At 49.5% G+C, this 22,467-nt stretch overlaps 1 protein-coding gene across 2 annotated transcripts in view; it reads left to right on the forward strand.

Annotated features, from left to right (window-relative positions):
• Positions 1-19,454, forward strand: part of SMOC1 (SPARC related modular calcium binding 1) — a 164,275-nt gene extending 144,821 nt beyond the window's left edge. Inside the window, exons 10-12 of one of the 2 annotated variants that reach the window (XM_012000910.1) lie at positions 508-613; positions 10,383-10,627; positions 17,318-19,454. In XM_012000910.1, coding sequence (XP_011856300.1) covers positions 508-613; positions 10,383-10,627; positions 17,318-17,334 — 368 coding nt within the window. In that variant the 3' untranslated portion in view covers positions 17,335-19,454. The remainder of the gene's footprint in view (positions 1-507; positions 614-10,382; positions 10,628-17,317) is intronic. The other variant, XM_012000911.1, reaches the window with a different exon arrangement.
• Positions 19,455-22,467: the final 3,013 nt, after the last annotated feature.

Here is a 22,467-nt window from a genome sequence, read left to right on the forward strand (position 1 = left end):
GGGAAGTGAAAAAAGGAGGACACTCTTGGGTGGATCTGGTGGTAGGTGTACTTAAGTCAACTTTGACCACTGGGGGTTCTCTCCCTGTCTTGTGCTCCCACAGCCCCTAGTTCTTACCCATAACACAGTATTTTTCTCGCTTTAGGATGACTGCTTGGCTATTAGCTTGGGTTCCCCTGTAGATGTGAACTTTACAAGGATAAGGACCTTCTGTATTGTTCACTGCTGTATCTCTAGCATTTAACATGGTGCCTGAGTTGATGTCTAGCAAAAATGTGTGGAATGGAAGAAAATTGAAAGCATTATTTGGTCTGATGGTCCTTTGTGGGGTATGAGTAAAGGAACTATGGAAGTTTATGAGACTCCTCTGATCAGTAAACAAATCCCTAAAGTGGATTTGGCTGGACAAGAAGGGCTTTGAGAAGTTCAGGAAAGGATGGTAGTTGAGAAAGCTATTGACTTGATTATAACCTGGCATCTACCTTCAAATCTCATTTTATCTTTTAGGCTGTCCAGAAGGGAAGAAAATGGAGTTTATCACCAGCCTACTGGATGCTCTCACCACTGACATGGTTCAGGCCATTAACTCAGCAGCACCCACTGGAGGTGGGAGGTGAGAATGTGAGCAGGAATCAGGCCCAGGAGAAAAATGTGGGGCCCCTGACTTTTCAGATGCTGAGGGAGGGTGGGAGAGTGGGCAGGGTTTGCGGAGGGCAAGGGCTAGAAGGTGATCTTTTTCCTGAAACCATGTCCCCATAGCTTTGACCTGCCTTCTGCCAAAAATCTTCCTGCCCCTCTACCTTCCCTATTCTTTGGGAGCTGCTTGTCCCTAGCTTTTAGTTACCTGCTTTATAGGAAAGTCCAGGGCTGTCTGGGACTTCCAGCTGTTTAATCTCAGAAGGGGATGGGTTGGAGTGAGAGTTCTGAATGGCAAGAAGGGTGATGGGCATATCATGGGGACAGGGAGGACAGAGAGGGAGGACAGAGAGGAAGCACAAAGCACTTTGTGATTTTCTTGTCTCCTAGAGGGCAGAAACCAAATGCCTTTTTGGCATCCTGAGAATTCCAAGGAGCTTTTGGCAATGGAATTGGACACTCATATAGCCAAATCCAGCTTAGGTCAGGAATTGAGGTGGTAGCTGAGGCAGTCCTGACCTAAGGCTGAAATGCACATGCTCCCCAGTAACCAGCATTGCTGGCACTCATGAGTTTGGCCCCTTAGGCCAGTTGGTTGGAGATGCATGTGTGCATTCATCCATCTGCTTACCACCTTTTGAACATGGAAGACACAGCAAACACTGGGCTAAGGACAAGATATCTGGGGATAGAGGCATGTCCCACCTTCAAAGGATGCAGCTTAGTGGGGATACTACACCATAGATAGATACTTACAAAATCTGTGGTGAGTGCTAGGACAGAGGTGGAAGAATGGAGAATGGTTGTCTAACTCAGTCTGAAGGAGTCAGAAAAAGCTTCCTGGAGGAGGTGATATCTGAGCTGAGTTTTAAAGGATAGGTAGGACTTAGCCGGTCAAAGAAAAGAGAAAGCCATTCCAGAGAGGATGAAAGGATATTGTGGATCCAAGAAAGTGCATGTCTATGGTTCAGTTAGGTTGGGCTGGGATGGATAGTCAGAGAAGGAGGAAGCAGAGGAGGTAAGAGTGGTAGTCGTGAGATGGAAGAGATGGGCAGGACTCAGATCCCAAAAGGCCTGTGAGACATGCTGAGTAAGACTTCTGCTTATGAAGCCAGTTGGGGAAGCACAGCAGGGACTGGTGGAGACAAGCAGGGGGGTGTTTAGGCTCCTTACAGCAGCAAGGGAGGTACCCTAGGCTTGGCAGAGATGGGAAGCCTGCCTCTGAACTTATATGGCTCACTGAGGAGGGAGCGCTAGTTCCCTGGCATCTGCCCAGAGGCAGAGCTGTTATCCATAAGGCAAGGAATGCAACCAAGAGAAAAAGCCTAGGCCTCGGAAGGACCCCAGCATGGCTCCCTCAGTGGTGATTGGCAGGACTGTGTGGTATGTGTTTAGGGTAGGAATTTAGGGCTCCAAGCAGAGCTGTTGACAGTTCTGCATCCTGAGGCAGACAAAGGCAGCCATTTTGAAAATCCAATTTTATATCAAATCAAAGTGAGTGCACACAATAGCCAAGATATGGAAACAACCTCAGTGCCCATCAATGGATGAATAAAGAACATGTGGTATATGTATACAGTGGGGTAATATTCAGTCTTAAAAGAGAGAGAAATCCTGTTTTATTGGGGACATTTTGCTAAGTGAAATGAGTCAGTCACAAGCACAAAAGCTGCATGATTCCACGTACATGAGGTATCGGAAACAGTCAGATGCGTAGAAGCAGAGAGTAGAATGGTGGTTGCCAGGGGTTTGGGGAGTTGCTAACCAATGGGTGTCAAGTTTCAGCAAAGCAAGATGAATGAGTCCCAGGGATCTGCTAACCAACATTGTCCTTATAGTTAACAGCACGGTGCTATACACTTAGATGTTTGTTAACAGGCTAGATCTCCTGTTTAGTGTTCTTACCACATAAAATCATCAACAACAACAAAAAAAAATGAAAGGAGAAAAAAAAGTGAATGCAGTGGTTGCCCATCTTGGAAACTGCTTGTTGGGGTGCTTGCCCTGAGCACCCCCATGGTCCTCTGAGCTCTGAGGCTGGTTTCTGGCTGTGGCTCTGTTTCTGCCAACCTGTGGGTGGGGGCCCGGCTTCCTCCAAGAGGAGCACAGCACTGTGTCTGAGAAAGACGAAGACAGGGTTCAACAGGCCCACAGACGGGAGTTACTGGAGGCGGCCCGTGGCACTCCGCTGCTCAGTCTCCGAGATAGAGAGGATGGCATCCAGATCTCCGAGAAGAGGGAAGAGGTGAATTTTGAAAAGGCACGTTCAGTATTGTTGGCCTTTATGTTATTTGTGTTTAGAATATGAAAAAAAATACCTGTTGTTTCATGCAAAAACAGGCATGAAAGATTCATACGTTCAGTATTGTTGACCTTTATGTTATTTGTGTTTAGAATACGAAAAAAAAAACTGTTGTTTCATGCAAAAACAGGCATGAAAGATTTATGTTTTGTGTTTATAATTATGTTTAGAAGAGAGGGAAAAAGAAAAAAAAGGAGGTCCATGGGCTTAAAAATTTCTGGTCTGGGGGCTTCCCACTTACACCTTCCTGCAGGCTCCTGGCACTGCCCCCCAGCACAGGGGTCCCACCTGTAGTTCTGCCTGAGTCCTAAGGAGGCAGGACTTCAAGCTCCCCCTGGCTGCTTTCCCAAGAGCACTGCGTGGTCTCCGCTGTAGGTGGGGGACGCAGATGGGCCCTGCTACCAGGGGAAGGAAGGTAGGTTTGTGCCTTATCCTCAAATGACAGACAGAAGGGATTTTTACAGGCAATGAAAGCTAAGAAATTTATGATTTTTTTAATATCAGTGTGTCCTTAGGGAAGAGGATCTTTTTTCCGTTCTATTTTAGGTGTAATTTAGAGTTGGAAGAGATTTTTCAAAAAAATAATTGTTTTCAAAACATGTTTTTCATTTTAAGCTCATATTAGCTTGACTATACTTGGTTTTGATGGGAATGAAAGATTTGAACTGCCTTTGGTAGTTATGTTACCTAGAGGCTGGACTTTAGTCAAAAGACAGACAAGATGCTCCAAGAAATAGTTTAGAAATCAAGGAAGTGGGTGGGGGAAGGGAGAAGAAAGAGAGAAACTGCTATCCAGGAAGGCAGCTACCAGGGTTACCAGCGTAGTAACAGGGTTTAAGGCCGTCCCAGATCTTCTCACTATATTCAGCATAAGCCCTAACTCTGACCTGGGCTGGCCCTTCAGGACAACCTAGCTGGCCCCATCTCTCCTCACATATTCCTTTCCTTCCCACCATTGTGTTCCAGGCACTGGTTCTCCTGGTTCTCCTCAGTTCTGGTTCCTCGAACAAGTCAAGCTCTTGCCTGTTCCAGGACCTGTATGTCAGTTGCTCCTAGAATTCAGTTCCCCATCTTCCAATGACTGGCCCCTGCTTATCTATTTAAATGTCACCTTCTCCAGGACCACTCAATCTGCAAGAGCTGCCTGTTTACCCTGTACCTCAGCACCCCTTTTAACTCTCAGCCTAGCATATATAACGGTCTGATACTTTGCTGGCTTGTTGATATATTGTCTGTCTCCCCAAACCCAGTGAGAATTTAAGTTCTATGAGAGAAGAAACATTTTCTGTCTTCTTCCCTCCTGTATTCCCAGAGCTTAGACTAGTGCCTGGAACATAGTAGGTGCCCAATAAAATATGTTAAATGAATAAATAGCTAGAGGGACAGGGATAGATGGATGGATCCCTGTTTTGATAAGACCTCTTTCTGGCACACATCAGAGGGTCTACCCCGACCACCAAAAGACCAAGTATAAGGCTGGAGCCAGCTGTCAAGTTTACTGTGGTGCTATTTTGTAACCAGGGCCTGAGGGCACCCTGGCCGGGACCCAGGGACTTGGAGCGCCGTGCAGACAGACCTTGGCCAGTTGTCCCTCTTGTGTGATGGAGGAGCAGAGGCATGGGGAAGCTGGAGGTCAGGTAGCATGTCTGGAACAGGACTGACGAAAACAATTAGGAAATCCAGGCATCCTGGGTTTTGGCTTTGACTGTGGAGTTCAGGCAGAGTTGGGGCTGCAGGCATGAGGTTAAGGAAGCCACATCTGATCCCTCCTTTATCCTCTCAGACTCTAGTAGCTAAAGCTAGACATCAGCTGAGGCCAGGGAAACAGTCCCACTTGGGGACAGTGGGAAAAAGGGATAGAAGATGTTTGAACAGTACAGAAAAAAGGTGTCTTCCTCCCAGTCTACTTCCTGTCGGGCATGGAGATGTTGGCTTTGCATCAACTCTCACGTTTCAACCTGCCCCTGGTATGAGCTCCATGCTAGGTTCTGGGGCATCTGAAGAAAAGGGGATAGTTTCTGGCCTGGAGGGGAGATACAGAACAACCACATGACTGCAGTACAAAGTCAGTGGGATAATAGAGGCTGAGAAAGTGTTGTAGGGACCCTGGGAAGCCAGGGCATGTGAGGAAAGGCTTTCCATGGGAGCGACCGTGGAGCCCCATCTTCACTTATGAATGGGAAAATGCCTGACCTAGATGGACCAGGGGTAAGGGCTTTCCAGCAGAGGGGACCATACGAGTAGTGAGGTGTGAACATTGAACAGGGTAGGGAGTGTGGAGGGAAGTGTAAGAAGTAATATGGTTTACGTTTGGCAGTCGGGTTGGGGAGATGAGGCTGCAGAGCTGGGCAGAGCCCAGCTGGTGCCAGGCCCTGGGATTCAAGATGCAGGGCAGAAGGGAGCTGCAGGGTTAGGTGGACATTTTTGCAGAGTCATCCTGATGGCACTATGGAAGGGAGATTGGAGGGGAGCAAGGTAGACAGGAAGATGATAGCAAGTGCCAACGTGAAAGGTGATGAGGGCATGGACTGTGGGAAAAGGATGATTTGCTGAAGCTTTTATAAAGAAATCAATAGGATTTCAAGACTTGCTAGATGTGGGGAGTGGAAGAGTGGGAGGCATTTACTCCCTTTTCTGGCCTGATTTAGTAGCAAAAAGCAGTGCCACAAATATCTAAAAATAGAGTAGAATGGGGTGTCTGCGAAAACTCTATGGCAGGTGCATGGGAGGGGGTGCCTTGCAAATGTCATTGGGTGATAGTCCCTCACAGTGAATGTTTTCTGGGTGAGTGAGTTATCCCTTTGGCCTCTCTGGCCAGGGCTCCAGGAGGCAGTGCTCCCCGTTAGATCAGCCTTCCCATGGCACCCATTAGCATTTATCAGTCCCAAAGGAAGATTTCTGAGATCTCAGCCGGCAGAGTCTTCTAGAGCAGGGGAACCCTCTCCTGGCTCCACCCTCCCCTAGGGAAAGTCAACTTTGAGGGGAGGTGGGAAGGGCTGTGTGAGCCTCTTGGCCCTTCACGTGGTCCCCCGAGGGGAGACCGTACTGTGGCTTCCTCCTTCCTGCCCAGTGTGGTTGCCCGTTGATGGCTTTGCAAGGAAGAGGCTGGAATGTGGCTGACTTGGCATTTCCCAGCCGCACCCGCACAGCTGGCGGGGCCTGGACCCAACTCCAGACGGGGCTCAGTTGGTCTGCTTGGCTTGGCTAGTGCCTCCAGGCAGTCCCGCCTTACCTTCTCTAAAACTGCTTAGGACAGCAGAACTGGGCCCAAGATCTTGGCCAAAGCAGGTTTCCTTGTGGTAAGCGGAGCTGGCTCTCCAGCTGTGCGTTGCAGCCAAGGCCTGGCGAGGCTGAGGCTGCAGAAGCAAAACTGAAAGTGCTGTGGGAGAAGGGTGGCCTGTGTCACCTCTGAAACTGGGAGAAGGCTCCGTGGGGCCAGTTTGGGGAGGAACTTGTCTCTAGTGGGTTTCCTCATCCTGGAGGCAGAAGTCAACAGGACAGCCACAAAAACAGCCCAGAGGTAGGGCAGACACTAGCATTGTCTGGCTCATGTTGTCTGAACCATAGTCTTCTAAAATCTGGAATTTGGTATCATTTGGGTGTGTTTTTTCATACCATATCCAAGGAAACTTGGATATTTTACCTACCTAGTGAGCCCTTTTAGTAGAAGTAGAACTTTACCCGTGGAGAAGTCTGCAGTGTGGACAAGTGAGTGCTGTTATGCTGATCCTGCGGAGCCCTTGCTCCCTCTCACTTAGGTCCCCAGCCTTTGCCTGATGAGCAGCTTTGAATCCAGCAGTCCTAACCTCCAGGAATATATGTGTGCTCATGTGAGACAAGTTGGGAGCCTGAGGCCAGTGTAAGCCTGGAACTGGGAGGGGAAGGGGCAAGGCTTTGGGCTTTCTTGGGCTATGGCTTTGTGGTTGAGGGGGTCTAACTGTGATGGAAAGTCTCCAGCAAAGACTGCTCGAGAGATTCCTGAAGCTCTGGGGGAGGCCTCCCTGCTCCATGTCTATCCAGCACTCCCCCAGGAAAAATCTCAGATTCTGTTCAGTTAACAGAGGCCTCTTGGGTCTTCTTTGGCACACACTTACTGCTATGCTAGGACTCCTGCTGGATCTCAGTCTTAGCCAAGAGCTTGTACAAAGCATAGTGGGTACCTGCTGTCAACCTCATCTGTGACTTAAGGCTGTTGCCAGGTCAGAAACTTGATTTACAGAGTTTTTAAATCCATTGCCTTCAATAGTTTTGTTGGAAGTAGGGAAACTATCCCCAAACCCCTCCAGCTGCTGTCTTTTGTCTCACTCCATCTTCTTTAAGCATCTTCTTGGGCCATGGCTAGAGCCTCCATTCCTCTAGATCAAGGGTTTTGTTTGTTTGTTTGTTTGTTTTTTGTCTTTTTTTTCTTTTTAACCTGAGTCCATGGACTTTGAATGGGATTTAGGGAGTCCATTAATCTCCTAAAATCTGCAGACTTCTTTGTGTATGTCCATTTCTCTAGAGAGAGAGCTCATATCTTTGTGTAGGCTCTCAGAGGGTTCATAATCCCTCATGGACTCAAAGCTGAAAATTTCTGCTATTAATGTACTTGGAGTTTGGCCTGGCCAAAGTGTTGAATTCCAAAGATGACCCTAGGGCTACCCAGCTTACAGGTAGAGGTAGGGCTCTCTTACTTGGGCGTTTGGGGGTTGTTTTGGCAGCCAAAGGAGTTCAGAAGCGGAGAGTATCATGCTAGCTGGGAAGGAGGAAGGAAGGCAGCAGGACCCTTGGGCCTCACAGGGCAGGCTGTGGGTCATGGCAGTGTTAGACGGAGCCCAGAGGCACTCCTTGGAGGGGCTCAGAGGATCTCTCCTGAGGAAGTGAACGCTGCACATCTCCACCCTGGCTGGGAGCCAGGCGGGGTAAGGGGCAGCAATCAGAAGCTGTGGCTGCCCTGCACTGGGAGGTCTTGGTGGGAGTGAAGAGAGTCAAAATGTTGTTCTTCTGGCAAGGAGATGTCAAGAAGGGAAAATCAGAAGAAAGGCAGGGAAAGGAGCCAGATGATGGTCACTCTCAGGCATGTAAGGAAACTCTTGGAGGTTGTAAAGTCAGAAGAAGAACTGCTTCTTGCTGCAAAACAGCGCAAAGGAGGGTGGCAGAGCTCTATCAGTGGAGTTGCTGAAAGCTGGACAGGCGGGAGCCCCAGAAACATGTGTTGGAGGGAGCGCGCCTCCCCTGGCAGGGCCTCTGGGTGGGATGACCTCATCCCTTCCCGTCTCAGTGACTGAGGCTTTATTATTCCAGCCTCTAGGTAGACATTACGCTATACTGAGCCTAAAGGTTAAAGGAAGAGCTGCCTTTGCCTTGGAACCCTCATGGCTCCTGGCGAGGGGCTGAGTGGGAAGGTCCCTGACTGCCTCCCCCATTGCCTGAGAGAACCGAGTTCCTTCCTTAGGGGCCTTCCGTCTCTCCCCCGCAGCCTGTGTCCTCCCTGCTATTTGGGGAAAGGCAGAGACAGGCAGGTCACTCCCCTACCTGCACCAACAGCATTCCAACAGAATTTTCTGCCTTTGCAACTGGTATACACTGCAGGGGACATCTTAAGAGTGAATATTGCAGGTAAAATAGGGAAAGATGGAAAACCTCAGAATACTGTGTATGCTGGCGGAGACAAAATCTGAGTTTTGCAGTGAATAACTTCATGCCTGTTTCAAAGACCTCCTGAGCCTGGTTTCCATGACAGACTAAGCAGATTTCCTAAGAGTTAGAGGCAGCTGGCAGCTCTCCATGGCCCCCTCACACCTTCCGCCAGGTACTCTCTGAGTTAAACCTGTCAGGATGAGGTCCCCTTGGCAGATCCACTAATTGCGTCCTCCTGGAATCAGTCCAGGATGCCCGGAGTACCTGCCCAAGACTGAAATTCACCTAATTAGGAATAGGCATCTAACAAGGATGGATGACTGGCTGTTTTTCCCCCCCATAATGGAACTTATTTTTCGCTGAACTTGGAGGTTATTTGGGGGGATGGAAGAGGAGGGAGTTTGCTGGCTTGTTCACAGGGGAGGGGTCAGAGATTATCTCCCTTCTGGAAAACTCAGCACACCCCAGAGAAGAGAGGGTGGCATGACAAGTCCCTTGAATAGTTTTCCCACCAGGAACAGCTTCAGAATGTGCAGACAGGCCTTGGACCCTGGTCTAGGATCCCTGTGGAACAGTGAGCCCTCTGCCTGTCTTTTGACCTCTGGTAGTCATGCACTCTGTCCCAGTGCCCTGCACACTGAGGATGTGAATGTGTGGGACTCCCAACCTCAACCTTATTCTCCTTCCCCAGGGGAAGCTGCGCCTGATCACATACACTAGATCACATACACTCAGTGTCAAACCCTGGGAACAGGAGCCATGGGGCTCATGGGGTTCCATTCTCCTGGTTAGTGATCCCAGGAAGCCCCTCTATCATAGACCCATTGTTGGCTTTAAAAATTGTAAATAGTAGTTATCACCCTGACTCCTTTTTGGGAGAAAATAGGACACAGTTAAGTAAATAACGTAGATGGGTAGGCCATTGCATGTAGTTACACATGTAGATGTAGATGTTGGTCTTGTAACCTGATGAGGGGCTGTGTTAGATGCGCTTGTGACTCTGCATCTGGACACCAGGACGTGTTCTTGGTGACTCCAGTCCAGCGTTTCTCAGCAGAATCACCTGGTGATGCTGGTGAATATGTGGTTTCCTGGGTCCGCCCCAGACCCCCTGACTAAAACCTCCGGCTAGAGAGACTCATCCCCAGTAGGTCCAGGCTTTTCCAGTTTTAGAACTTTTGTTTGTGTCTGTCCCAGTTGCTTTCTTCTCTCAGTTCCCACTGCATGGGGTGTCCAGCAGTGATGGATCATGGGAACCTCACACCCCACATTTAGTCGTCATGACTGTTTTCACCTTTTTGGCTCTGTCTACTAGAGACAGTGAGCCACCTGAGGCCAGGGGTGCACCCTCCAGGCCCTGGACTGGCACTGGGTGTACAGTGGGTGCTCACAGCATCTTCCCCACTGTTACATCCACCCCAGGGCACATGTTTACGTGTGATGAGCAGCTGGTCCGCAGTGAGTGCTAGGCAAGGGGAAGGACAGTTTGGATGCCAGCTCTGGTTTATTCAGCAAATTAGATCGAGCCAATTTGTCTTGAGCACCCATTGTGTACAAGAACATTTCTGGTTTTGGTAGAGGGTGAGGCATGTTTGTGTAATAAGGATTACCCACTTGGGGAGCCCTGAGAAGAGTGGTCCAATCTTGGGATTTGAGTCGGAGAGGATGGCTTGATGCCATCACAGACTGAGCCGCTCTGGGTGGACTTCGGCTTGGAGGAGCCGTTTCTACTTGACCTTCTCGGGCGCAGTCATACCAGGGCTGATGCTTCCTGCAAGATCCTGAGTGGTGTTCTCTGGGGTGGGGGTGTTTGTCCATGGCCCAGGTTCTCAGAGCCCGACCCCAGCCACACCCTGGAGGAGCGGGTGGTGCACTGGTATTTCAGCCAGCTGGACAGCAATAGCAGCAATGACATTAACAAGCGGGAGATGAAGCCCTTCAAGCGCTATGTGAAGAAGAAAGCCAAGCCCAAGAAATGTGCCCGGCGTTTCACTGACTACTGTGACCTGAACAAAGACAAGGTGATTTCACTGCCCGAGCTGAAGGGCTGCCTGGGTGTTAGCAAAGAAGGTGAGTGCTCTCCCCTGTGCTCCTGGCCTTTCAATACTTGCCCCCACCCAGGCAGGGGACCAAGGGCTCTCTGATAAATGAGATCCCAGGTACTCATCTGTTCAACAATTATTTGCTGGGAGTGTGCTATGCTTCATGCTAGATGTTTGAGACAGTGGTGGAATTGACTGATAAGGTCCCTATTCTTGCACAGAAAACAGAGCTTAAATAAGCACTCACATGAGCTGTGATTGTGTGATTAAGTGCTGTGAGAGTGTGCTAGGGTGGGCCAGGCTACAGTCACAAGTAGATCCATACATCATTGTTTGACAGAGTGGAAAATTTTTCTTTCCCATGTAATAGTTCAGCATGGTTGCAGGTTGTGTGTGTGTGTGTGTGTGTGTGTGTGTGTGTAGGGGAAGGAGTAGGGGCAGGGATTGCTCTATGCAGTCACTCTGGGATCCAGGCTGAGAGTGACTCTGCCGTCTTCATCATGTGGTTTCCAAGGTTACTCTGGGGATCATCTCCATCCTCAGTCAACCAGATGGAGTAGACGTGAAGCAGTGCGTGTGAGGGAGTTGTATCGGTCAGCCCTGGAAATGACACACATTCCTGCTCATAATTCATTGGCCGGAACTCAGTCACTAGGGAAGGGAACCCAGGAAGAGGACAGCGTGAATTCTGGTGAACACTAATAAGCTCTGTCACAGCAGGGCAAGTGCAGAGCATTGTAGCAACATATATAGGGGCACCCAAGACACTAAGGGACAGACAGCCTTGGAAAAATTTGTGAAGGAAGCGATGCCTAAACCAGGGCTCAGCAAACAACGGCCTAAATGCTCAATCTAGTCTGTGGCCTGTTTTTGTACAGCCTGTGAACTAAGAATGATTTTTGCATTTGTAAAGAGCTATACGTTTTTTTGAAAGAAGAATATATAACAGGGACCGTACATGGCCCACAAAGCCTAAAATATTTACTATCTAGTCTCTTGCAGATAAATTTGCCAACCCATGGTCTAACCCATTACTGGAAACATGAGTAGGAGATGGCCAAGCAGAGAAGTCAGGAGTGGGAAGAGTGTTCTAAGCCAAGGCAAACGAGGAGTGAAGCTCTGGAGGCAAGGAAACAGTTTTCAATGAGGTGAAGGATGTTTGTGTGACCGAAATGAATATTTTAACAGTGATAGGAAGAGCAGGGATGGTGACAAGAGGCAAGGTGAAGTTGGAGAGTTTTTAAATTCAGGTGAAAGAGTTTAGACTTTATAAGGGTAGTGGAAAGCTGTTAAAGGGGTTCAATCAGAGAATTGATAGTATCGGTTTTTCTTAAAAAATTATTCTGGTTTCAGGATGGGACATGGATTGGAAATGAGCAAGACAGGGTCACCCAATAGGAGGCATGGCACAGTCCAGGCTAGAGCGATGGAGGGCCAAGTTATGAAAACGCAGCAGGGTAAGGGGGATGGAGAGAAGTGGGTGATTGGAGATCAAGCTGGTTTATGGGGCAGAGGTAGGTTTGTTCAGCTGCAGGCAGGGCTGCTCACTGAGACGGGCAACGTGGAAGGAAGAGCAGGTTAGGTGTAGAGGGATGCAGAGGGAGCCCAAGTGTGGTTTGGACACATTGAGTTGGATGCACATGAAGGATGAGTGACTCTGTAATGCCCGTGAAGGTTTTGAAGATGCAGATTTGGGTGATGCTGACTTATTTGAAATGGAAGCTTTGGAAAAGCTGAGATTTCCTAGGGAAAGAGTTTAGCAGAAGAAAAAAGGCATTTTCCTTGTTCCTTAGTTGTCAGAGTAAACCCAAAGAGTAGCATGGGAAATGGATGGGTTCCTATAGGAACCAGGGCTTGGGACCCACCTGCTCCATGGCCGGTTTCTGGCCTTGATTCTGAGGCTTACTGGTGTGTGACTTCATCACTCTGGGCATGGCTGTCTGATGTGGATGCTTCTCTGTTCCCATAGTACTCTGAGTCTCCAGGACTCAGCAATGTCATGGTTCAAACCCTGCCTCTGCCCCAGCCTCGCTCTTTCACCACATGCGGCTTGAGTGTCCCTTATCCGAAATGCTTGGAACCAGAAGTGTTTGGAACTTTTTGAGATTTTGTAAAATTTGCATTGCACTTACTGGTTGAGCATCCCAAATCCACAAAATTTGAAATACGATATGCTCCAGTGAGCATTTCCTTTGAGCATCATGTCAGCACTTAAGAGGTTTTGGATTTTGGAGCATTTTGGATTTCAGTTCAGTACAAATTACTGAACCATTCTGCATTTCAGTTTCTTCACCTGCTTAATGGGAATAATGCTAGAGTCTATCTCGTAGGACTGTTGTGCTGATTAAATGGACAGTGAGTGAAAGCATTTCCTATAGTGCCTGAGAAATTGAAGTATAACTCAATAGAAGTTCAATATTACTATTCTTCTCCCTAAGATGATTGCCTCTCTCAGTAGCACTTACCACACTGTGTTGCAGTTTACTCTTCCAATTACCCCTTGAAGCCAAAAGGATTCTCTCTCTCAATTCCTAACCTCTAGCACAGTACGTGGCACCTGGTAGTTCATTAAGTCCTTGTTAAATGAATGAATAAGTGAAGGAATGAATGGATGAGGGGGTTACCCCTTCCAGTGACATTATGCTCTGACACACTTGGAATTTGTGGTCCTTTCGCAGAGCACAGACAGATGGTCAATGTTGGGAAAAGACCATCCAGTGTTATTGTAGACCCCAGATATACCAGGGGCACTCCTGGGCTGAGTGATGATGCTCTGTACTGACCCTGCCTTCGGCCCCCTTCCTGGGCTGGTAATTCTGGTCTGCACAGCACACAGAAGCCAAGCAATGGCTGAGTGTGGTGAGCTCAGGTTTGCTGAGCTCAGGGACCCCCCCTAACCTTCCTCTGAAGCCTTTCCAGCTGACATACAGGACCTGACAGAAGCATCCAGAGAACACTGTGAAGTAAAATGTAGATTTAGGGATCCCTGATCACCTGGATGTTCCTCCTTAACCCAGACTCAGCTGTGGGCAAGTGTTAGTTTCAGTTATTCTCATAGCTTTGCCCACAGAGGCCCCTGGGGTGCTTTGGAGTGCAACTGTCATTCTTCTTGGCCCAATACACCCTCTTGATCCCCCACTGCAAAGGTAGGACTGTGGAGACCAGAGAGCTTTGGAATTACTGTTCACCCCTAAACACACTGCCTGATTGAAAGTCTGGCCAGAAAGCCTGTGTCTGTGACATGTCTCTGCATGTATATGCACATGCCTGTTTGTGCATGTCTCCGTGGGTAGGCCTGAGTGTGCACCTGTCTGTGTGCATGCTTGTATCTGTTTGTACAAGGTCTACACTTATGTCTTTAAGTATGGCTATGTGTGTATGTCTGTACATATGTGTGCATGCATTGTGTATATGTGTATGTCTGTGCATGTGTCTACGTATGTGTGTGTATGTGTGTGATGGAGTGAGGGAGAGTAGAACATTGAGATAAGAGGAAGAGGGTATGTAGGATTAATCAGTGGGGTGGGGTGAAGTGGAGGCTGAGTAGACTTAAAGCCTTTGCAGAGGCAGAAAGGATTCCTGTGTCCCCACTCTCCATTTCAACACACACCACAGGACACACTGCTCTGGACCCACGCAGCCCAGAGCTAGAAGGCTCTGTGGGTCCTCTAGTCAATTTTTCAGTCTGGGAGTCAAGGTTAGCCCAGAGAGGGGTAGCGATTTGCTCAAGGGTACTTGTGAGGTACCACCACTGCTGGCGCTTAGTCTAGCCTCAGGATTCCTGGGCCAGACTGCTGTCCCCTCCAGGAGAAGGACCCCAGTGTGTTTGAAGATGTTGCCTTGTGTGAGCAGGCCAGTCTTGGTTGACTGGTGAAGCCAAGGGAGTGGCCAGTGGGGGAGTCTGGGGAAGTGGGGGAGCAGACCAGCCTGGGGGCAGTGTGGGCAGGAGTAGAGGTGTTGCAGGGGGTGAGGGTGCCACCAACAACCTGAGCTGGGAAGCCCAGTTTCCAGGCAGGCAGTACCTGTGGGATGATGGACCACTACTGAGAGGCCCAGGAGCAATGTGGGATACCATGATCAGGCACAAGTTGGGGCTGGAGTAAGAGCAGAGGCCCTGAAGTCAGATGGGCCTGGCTTGATTTTAATCCCAGCTCTGCCACTTACCGGATCTGTAATCCTTGGCAAGTTACCTAAACTCTATAAGCCTCCGTTTCCCCATTTGCAAAGTGGAAATGATAGTACCTACCACAACGATTTGGTGAGGATGTAACCAGATAATGCGTGTGAAGAACTTAGCATGATACCTTTTACATAGTGAAGGCACAAAAGAAATTGGTAGTGATAGAGGAACATGTCCAGGGAGTGAAGGCATGACTTTAAGAACTGCTCCCTCCATCCCTCTGCTCTGTTGGGCGGCAGAAAAGCCCTTGTGGTCGATGGTGTGCAGCGGCTCCGGGAGCAGAGCCAATGCATTGGTCATCCATCCCATGTTGTGCGGTGCCCTCTGGTGGGCTGTGAGGGGCTTGCACGCTAGGTGAGGGCAGAAGCTGGCTGGGGGAAGGATGCAGTTTGGGGACCAGTAGAGTTTTGGGTCCAAGGGACTGAAGTTTTGGAAATTCCACTTGAACACAGATATTTTACCAACCAGACTCCTCCCTGGAGAGCTGAATTCTCTGCATAACATGCCTCTTTCTTCACTCTCCCAATTTATAAAGCACCTTCACTGGGATCATTGTCACCGCCCTGTGAGGCAGGTGGGGTGGGGTCTAGTGCCTCCTTTTCTCAGAACTATCAGTTCTACTTTTGCCTTGTCTGAGGATGCCACCTGCCTGGGGCTCAGGCTTCTTCTCCCCTATCCTCCCTGGTGGCTCAGAGCATCATTCTGGAGGCAGCTAGCTAGGTTGGAATTCGCTTTGCCGCGTGGAAGCTGTGCCATCCTGGGTGGGTTACTTGATATCTCCAAGCCTCAGTTTCATCATCCTAAGATGGAGATAATTGTATCACTCTCAAATAAAGTCGTTCTGAGGATTAACTGATAGGACTTAAGTAACAGGATTAGCACATAAGCCTCTATGAAAAAGAGCTGGTTACAGCTAGCTGTCCATTTTGCTTCACGCATCTCAGCCTGGTGGGCAGGAGTGCTGTGCACTTCCTTTTTAGATGTGCTGACCTTTCTACTCAGCAAGGAGAGAAGCGGCTGCTGGAGGGAGTGGAGGAAAGGTGGGATTTGAAGTCAGCAGCCTGGTTCTGCCACTTCCAACCTGCCTGCCTTGGGGCTGTCACCTTCTTTCAGAGTTCGTGTCCTCCTCTGTAAAACTGGATAAACCGCTATCCACCCTGATATCTACCCCACTCCCGCTCCACCCCATGTCCACTCTCTCTTTCTCCAGTTGTAAGAAATATTGGCGTAACCCAGGGGACGTGGAGCTGTGGCTCACATGACCAATGGGTGGGCTTGGGTTCTGCAGCACTGTTCACTCCTCAAAGCCCTTTCTCCTCCTCCATGCATTCAGTGGATCCTCAAGGCAATTTTGTGAGGGAGGCAGAGCAGAAGCCATGCAGCTGCGGTTCTAGCTCCCAAGTTGTAGACCAATCCAGAGAGGTTTAGGGGTGTACACAGAGTCACATGGCCCTAAGCATCTCAGGGCAGGCCCAGCTCTTGATGTGCTTGCCCCCAGCTCCCTGCTTCTCTACAGGAGACCAGGTCCTGCTGGAGCAGGCATGGAAGTTTCCACAATGGCTCAGCCCCCCATGGGGAGAGGTGGGTGTCAGCAGAATGAGCCTGGGACTTTGTGTAAGTCACTCATCTGCTCCGAGCCACTGCTGGATTCCTTCTACCTCCAACGTTCTGTGACTTGGGGAACCAAGACCTGGGACGGTTCTGCCCAGGTGCATCAGCACCAGAGCCCTTCTTAGTGGATAGCTGAGGGATTGCAAAGAGGTGCCCAGCAGAAGCCAGGCCTTATGGGAAAGGGACTTTGCATGAAGGCGTTGGCCAGTAATAAGTTCACCTGGGCCATAGATACCCACAAAGCAAAAAGCAGGGCCAAACAAACTCTTTGCTCTTTCCCAAGTTTGCTCTTTATTCTGGGGCCCAGAGGGACAGGGAGCCAGGATACGGGAGAAGGCGCCAGTTCTCTGGGTCAAGGCCACTCAGTGTCGCATGTTCCTGGTTTGTTGCAGATGGTAGCCTTGGTACAGTTTCCCCCAGGGAGAACGAGCAGGCATGAACCCGCTCAGTAAGTTGCCCGTTTCTGGGATCGCCAGGGGTGGAGGGATTGGCCAGGTGACTTAGGCTCCCACTTTCAAGTTGTTTGCTGAGGACACGGGGGAAATATTGGGTCAGTGCCCAGGGGATTCTGCCATCCCCACCTGTAAACAAACCCCTGCCGTTTCCACCCCAGCCCCAAGCTGAAAGGCTGGTGTGTGAGAGTAGTGTGATTTGAACAGGGTGCACACCCTGCAACCCACACTTCCTAGACAAAACCTCGTTCTCTCCAATGCCAGACTTATTTCGGTTGCCGTGGTGGTACCTCAAAATGGCAAAGGACAGGCTGGTAAAAGATGCTCATCTGCAAGTCCAGGTGACCTGTGCCCCACCTAGCCTCAGAGCTGACAGCAGGTGGAAAAGCTGCACTCGTGGGGAAATTGATGGACATAGTTGGATTTCTCACAATGTTTTTGTTTTTGCTTTTTGCATTCTCCTTCCTCCTCTCAGTAGGACGCCTTGTCTAAGGAGCAGAAAGCCCAAGAGCAGATGGAGAGTCCAGGGAGGCAGGATGGACCACCAGACACCCAACCTTCAGCATTGCCCATGGCCTGGCCACGTCCCATGTAACATAAGTGGTGCCCACCATGTTTGCACTTTTAATAACTCTTATTTGCGTGTTTTGTTTTTGGTTTCATTTTAAAACACCAATATCTAATACCACAGTGGGAAAAGGAAAGGGAAGAAAGACTTTATTCTCTCTCTTATTGTAAGTTTTTGGATCTGCTACTGACAACTTTTAGGGGGTTTTGGGGGGGGTGGGGAGGGTGTTGTTGGGGCTGAGAAGAAAGAGATTTATATGCTGTATATAAATATATATGTAAATTGTATAGTTCTTTTGTACAGGCATTGGCATTGCTGTTTGTTTATTTCTCTTCCTCTCCCTGCTGGGGGTGGTGGGCACTCTGGACACATAGTCCAGCTTTCTAAAACCCAGGACTCTATCCTGGGCCTACTAAACTTCTGTCTGGAGACTGACCTTTGTGTATAAAGACGGGAGTCCTGCAATCGTACTGCGGACTCCACGAGTTCTCTTCTGGTGGGAGGACTATATTGTCCCATGCCATTAGTTGTCAAAATTGACAAGTCACTTGTCTCTGGGCCTTGTCCAGGGAGGTTGGGCTAAGGAGAGATGGAAACTGCCCTTGGAGAGGAAGGGAGTCCAGATCCCATGGATAGCCCGCACAGGTAGTGGCTCTCACAGAGTCCATACGTTCCTGCTCTCCACATCCCCAGAGGGCCCAGCGTTGGTGGGTACACCAGTATCTTACTGACCCTCTGAGCAAGTTATCCACAAAGAATTGGCATTACGTCACTCAAAACGTTTTCATCCATGCTTAGCATCTACTCTGTATAAAGCATAAGAGGGGAGGCAAAGAAGAAAAAGACACACAACAGGGCCTTTTAAAAAGTAGGTGTTTGATGTCTAAGCGGGGGAGGGGACAGGACAGAATGCCTGCACTGAGGGGTGTGGCACCAACAGGGAAACTCTTCACCTCCCTGCAGACCTACCAGTGAGGCTCCCAGAGACGCAGCTGTCTCAGTGCCAGGGGCAGATTGGGTGTGACCTGTCCTCTCCTCCATCTCCTGCTGTTGTCCCAGTGACTGTCACAGGCCTGGGTAGGTGGGTTGGGGGAGGTGCCAGTCACCTTGTTGGTAACACTAAAGTTGTTTTGTTGGTTTTTAAAAATCCCAGTACTGAGGTTCTTCCTGTTCCTTCAAGTTTTCTTAGGGGCTTCCAGGCTTTAAGCTAATTCCAGAAGTAAAACTGATGTTGGGTGTCCTATTCTGCCTCCGTCAGAAGGGCCGGGGTGATAACCCGGCTACGGGGAAATCCCGGCCCAGCTTTCTGCAGGCGTCACAGGCATCTTCCCGGGATTCCAGGATGGGCTGCCCAGCCTTCTGGTCCGAGGCGCAGCTCCCTCTGCCCAGGTGCTGTGCCTATTCGAGTGGCCTTAAGGCAAAGCAGCAAGTGACCCTCAGCACCCCTTCCCATAAGCAGCTGTGGTGGCAGTAAGGGAGGTTGGGTAGCCCTGGACTGGTGCCCTCCTCAGATCACCCTTGCAAATCTGGCCTCGTCTTGTATTTCAACCCAATATCCCTATAAGTATCTCCACCTTGGCAGACTGTGTGTCCCATTATGGGTCTGGAAGGCATGGGCACCACAAGCACTGTCCCTGTGGGAGGAACTTTCTCAGGACAGGATCTGATGGGGTCTTGGGCTAAAGGAGGTCCCTGCTATCCTGGAGACAGTCCTAGAGGTTGTCTTAGGAATGACTGGTGGCCCCGCCCCAACGTGGAAAGGTGGGAAGGAAGTCTTCTCTCGTTAGCCCCAGTGAGAGAACTCAACCTGCTGGAGCTGAATGGGCCTTGCATGAGACCCTGGCCCCACTTTCAGGCCTGGAGGAAGCATGTGCACGTGGAGACGGCACCTGCCTGTAGATGTTTGGATCTTCGAGATCTCCCCAGGCATCTTGTCTCCCACAGGATCATGTGTGTAGGCAGTGTTGTGTGGTTTTCCTTTGTGAAGGAGAGAGGGAAACTATTTGTAGCTTGTTTTATAAAAAATAAAAATGGATAAACCTTGGTGGCTGTTGCCTCTTTCTTTGGGTGGCTTCCTTTAATGAAAAGGCTTTACTTCCTAGAAAACTTAGTTCATTTCCCTGGCCTGGGTGCTCTCCACTTCCATCCAAGGACATCTGAGGTGCTGCCAATGATGAACCTAGTAGGGGACCCGGAAGTGGCCACCGGGCGGTACTGCACTTAGAGAGGGGACTCCCTTGCTGATGGTGTTTGTGCACTCTCTGTAATTGTTCCTCTTACCTCCACCCACATATACCTGCCCCACGGGATGCCCCTCCCTGACTGCCATTCCCTTCTCCTCACTGTAATGTAGGGGATGTTGCTGGCAGAGCTTTGGGGACAGGGCTGGGGGAGGGGCCTATTCCATGGCTTCAGGCTGTTGGAAGTGAGTACATTGCCATCATTCAGAAGACAAGACGCCAGGCTGAGAGGTAGCCTTAGATGGGGAGCAGACCCCCAGTGGAGTTTTTCAGTCTGTGCCCCAGTTTTGTGGGGTATCTATTCTGGCTGAGGCTGCAGGTCTGGTTTGCAGAGCTGGAGAACTGCTGAACAAGGATTGGCAGCAGGGGTGGAGGCTCTAGGTTTTCTCCAGCATGACCAGCCTCTTTGCCTTTTTCCCTCTCTGCACACACAGTTGTCCCTGGAAATGACCTTGAGAACCTTCTCCAGATTCCTTGTGCCACACTCTGCCCCTTTGTCTTTTCAGGTGAACGGAAGATAATTCCCCTTGTAAAACTCCTCCAGCCTTTTCTCTAGTTAAGCTTTCTTGGGACAGGGTCTACACCCTGAATATGGTCATGCAGTCCCCTCCTCGTCCAGGGCTGGTCCTTCGTTGCAGCTCAGAAAAGAGGACAGGTGGTTCACGGCACGCTTACCATGTGCCAGACATTGCCTACTGCATATACAGGCCCTGTCATACGTGTGTAATACCACAACCCAGTGACTCTTGTTCCTATTTCTTAAGTGTGGACCCAGACTCAAGAGTTCAGTGACTTGCTGGGGTCACCCAACTGGAAAGGCGGAGCAGGAATTATCCTTAGATTTTCTGACTCCAGGCCTGGAGCTCTGCCTACTCCTCGGCTACCTTCCTTGTAGGGTTAGAACTGTAACCATCTCCTTCCTGTCCAGCTTGGGCCCTGGTGGGAGTTCCATCCAGCAGTAAGTGCATTTTTTCCCCAGAACAGTTAAGGTCTTATTAAAAGCCACCACTTTGCTGAAGCCTGTACAGGCTTTGGGGATTTGGGGAAGAGAAATAAGGCAGGCACTTGTTCCTGCAGGGAGGTACTTATCCCTCACTGGGAGCTTTGGGGTTGACCTTGCCTCCAGCAGAGATCCCCAGCCTGGCATGGGAAGGGGCAGGTCTGAGCTCACACTTGACTGCAGGGCAAGCTGCAAGCCCCTTCTGCCTTCCCCTGCATTCACAAGGACAGTAGGACCAAGAGTCAAGGAAAAGTGCATCTATCCTGTTTCTTCCTCCACCTGGAGATTCGTGAGCTATGCTCAGCCTCTATGGGGTGGGGAAGACTGGGGACATTTTTAGACAGGATGCTGAGAAGTAATTCCCGCTGGGGCCAGGCATCTTTTCGGGGGTGCTGTGATGCCAACAAAGAAGGGGCCCCAGGCCCATCCTTACTCCTGGTCCCCAAAGGGATCCAAGTGGGATGGGAAGCTGGTAGCACCAACCCCCTTGTAGATTAGCAACAACAACAAAACATCAAAAAATAAAAAAAGCAAAACAACAACAACAAAACCAAAAACCAAAAACTAAAAAACCAAACAAAAACTAAAAAAAAAACCCCTAGATCGCCAGGCTGTTCATCTGGCCATTTACCCCCAAGTTCCTGAATGACCTGCAAGGCCACAGTTGTGCCCGCCAAGGAGGCTGAAGACTTCCCAGGCACCCTGACCTTCTGGTCTGTGGCATTAGGCCTTTTTCTGCTACACAGGTGGAAATAGGTGAAGCTTGATCTTTCCATGCAGCTCTGCCGAAGCAAGCTCTCAACCCTAGGGTCTGGATCAACATTCCACTTTGTGTGCCTTTCATGAGTTGATAAGGAAAAGGGCCATTACCTTGGTTCCATGCCTGCCTACTCCTGCAAGTGTCTGTGCTACTTATGGGACACAAGTCTCTGTTGTCATTTTTTGTCAAGTCTTGGTGGGGCACTCTGGCCAATTCCTTCTATTCTTCTATGCCACCCGTAGATGGCTGCTCCCTCTCCCGCTCTGCACTGCCTCTTTTTCCTCTGTCAGGATGCACTCTGTGAAGGCTGTCTTGCCCGTATCCTCCTAGCCAGAGCACTAACTCTAGCTACTGGTCGATGGTCCTGTATGTGGCACCCCAGACCAGACCTGTCTACAAGTTCAGGGCAACCCTGAGAATTCACACACTTGATGGTCACATACACTGTATACTTGGATGTGGTTTCTCCACACGATGATGGACACCTTGCTCGACTGCTCATACGACTCAGTCAGGAGAGACCAGTATAAGCCGCAGTAAAGACACCCTTCCCAACCTCTCTGGCTCAGAACAGAAAGGTGTTTTTCTCACTGCTGCAACACAGCAGTGAGATGAGGGTAATGTACTCAGCGCGGTGCCTGGTACAAAGCTGCAGCTCACTATCTGTCAGTCATCCTCCTCCTCCTTCTTTTTATCATCAGTGAGTGTTGGCACTGGGAGGAGCCTGAACAATCACCTATTCTAATGGTTATACGTGAAAAATCTAAAATCTCAATAGATAGGTGAAGTGGCCATCTCCAGGTCAAACACTTAGCTTGTGATGGAACCAGAATTAGAATTCACTTCTGTCAACTCCTAATTTAGCATTCTTAATAGCGACTATTTTGCTACACATTTAAAGAGGCATATGGCATATATAAATGGAAAATTCCATTAAATTATGGAAAGAAGTGTGTCTACTGAGATGTTGAGCAGCTCACTGTATCAGATTCTAAAAAGTGAGTTGTTTAGGGAAAGGTATAATGAAATATACCTGATAAGGCAGTGAAATGAGGTA

Source organism: Mandrillus leucophaeus, unplaced genomic scaffold (assembly GCF_000951045.1).
Source record: "Mandrillus leucophaeus isolate KB7577 unplaced genomic scaffold, Mleu.le_1.0 Scaffold641, whole genome shotgun sequence".
NCBI classification, from domain to species: Eukaryota; Metazoa; Chordata; class Mammalia; order Primates; family Cercopithecidae; genus Mandrillus; species Mandrillus leucophaeus.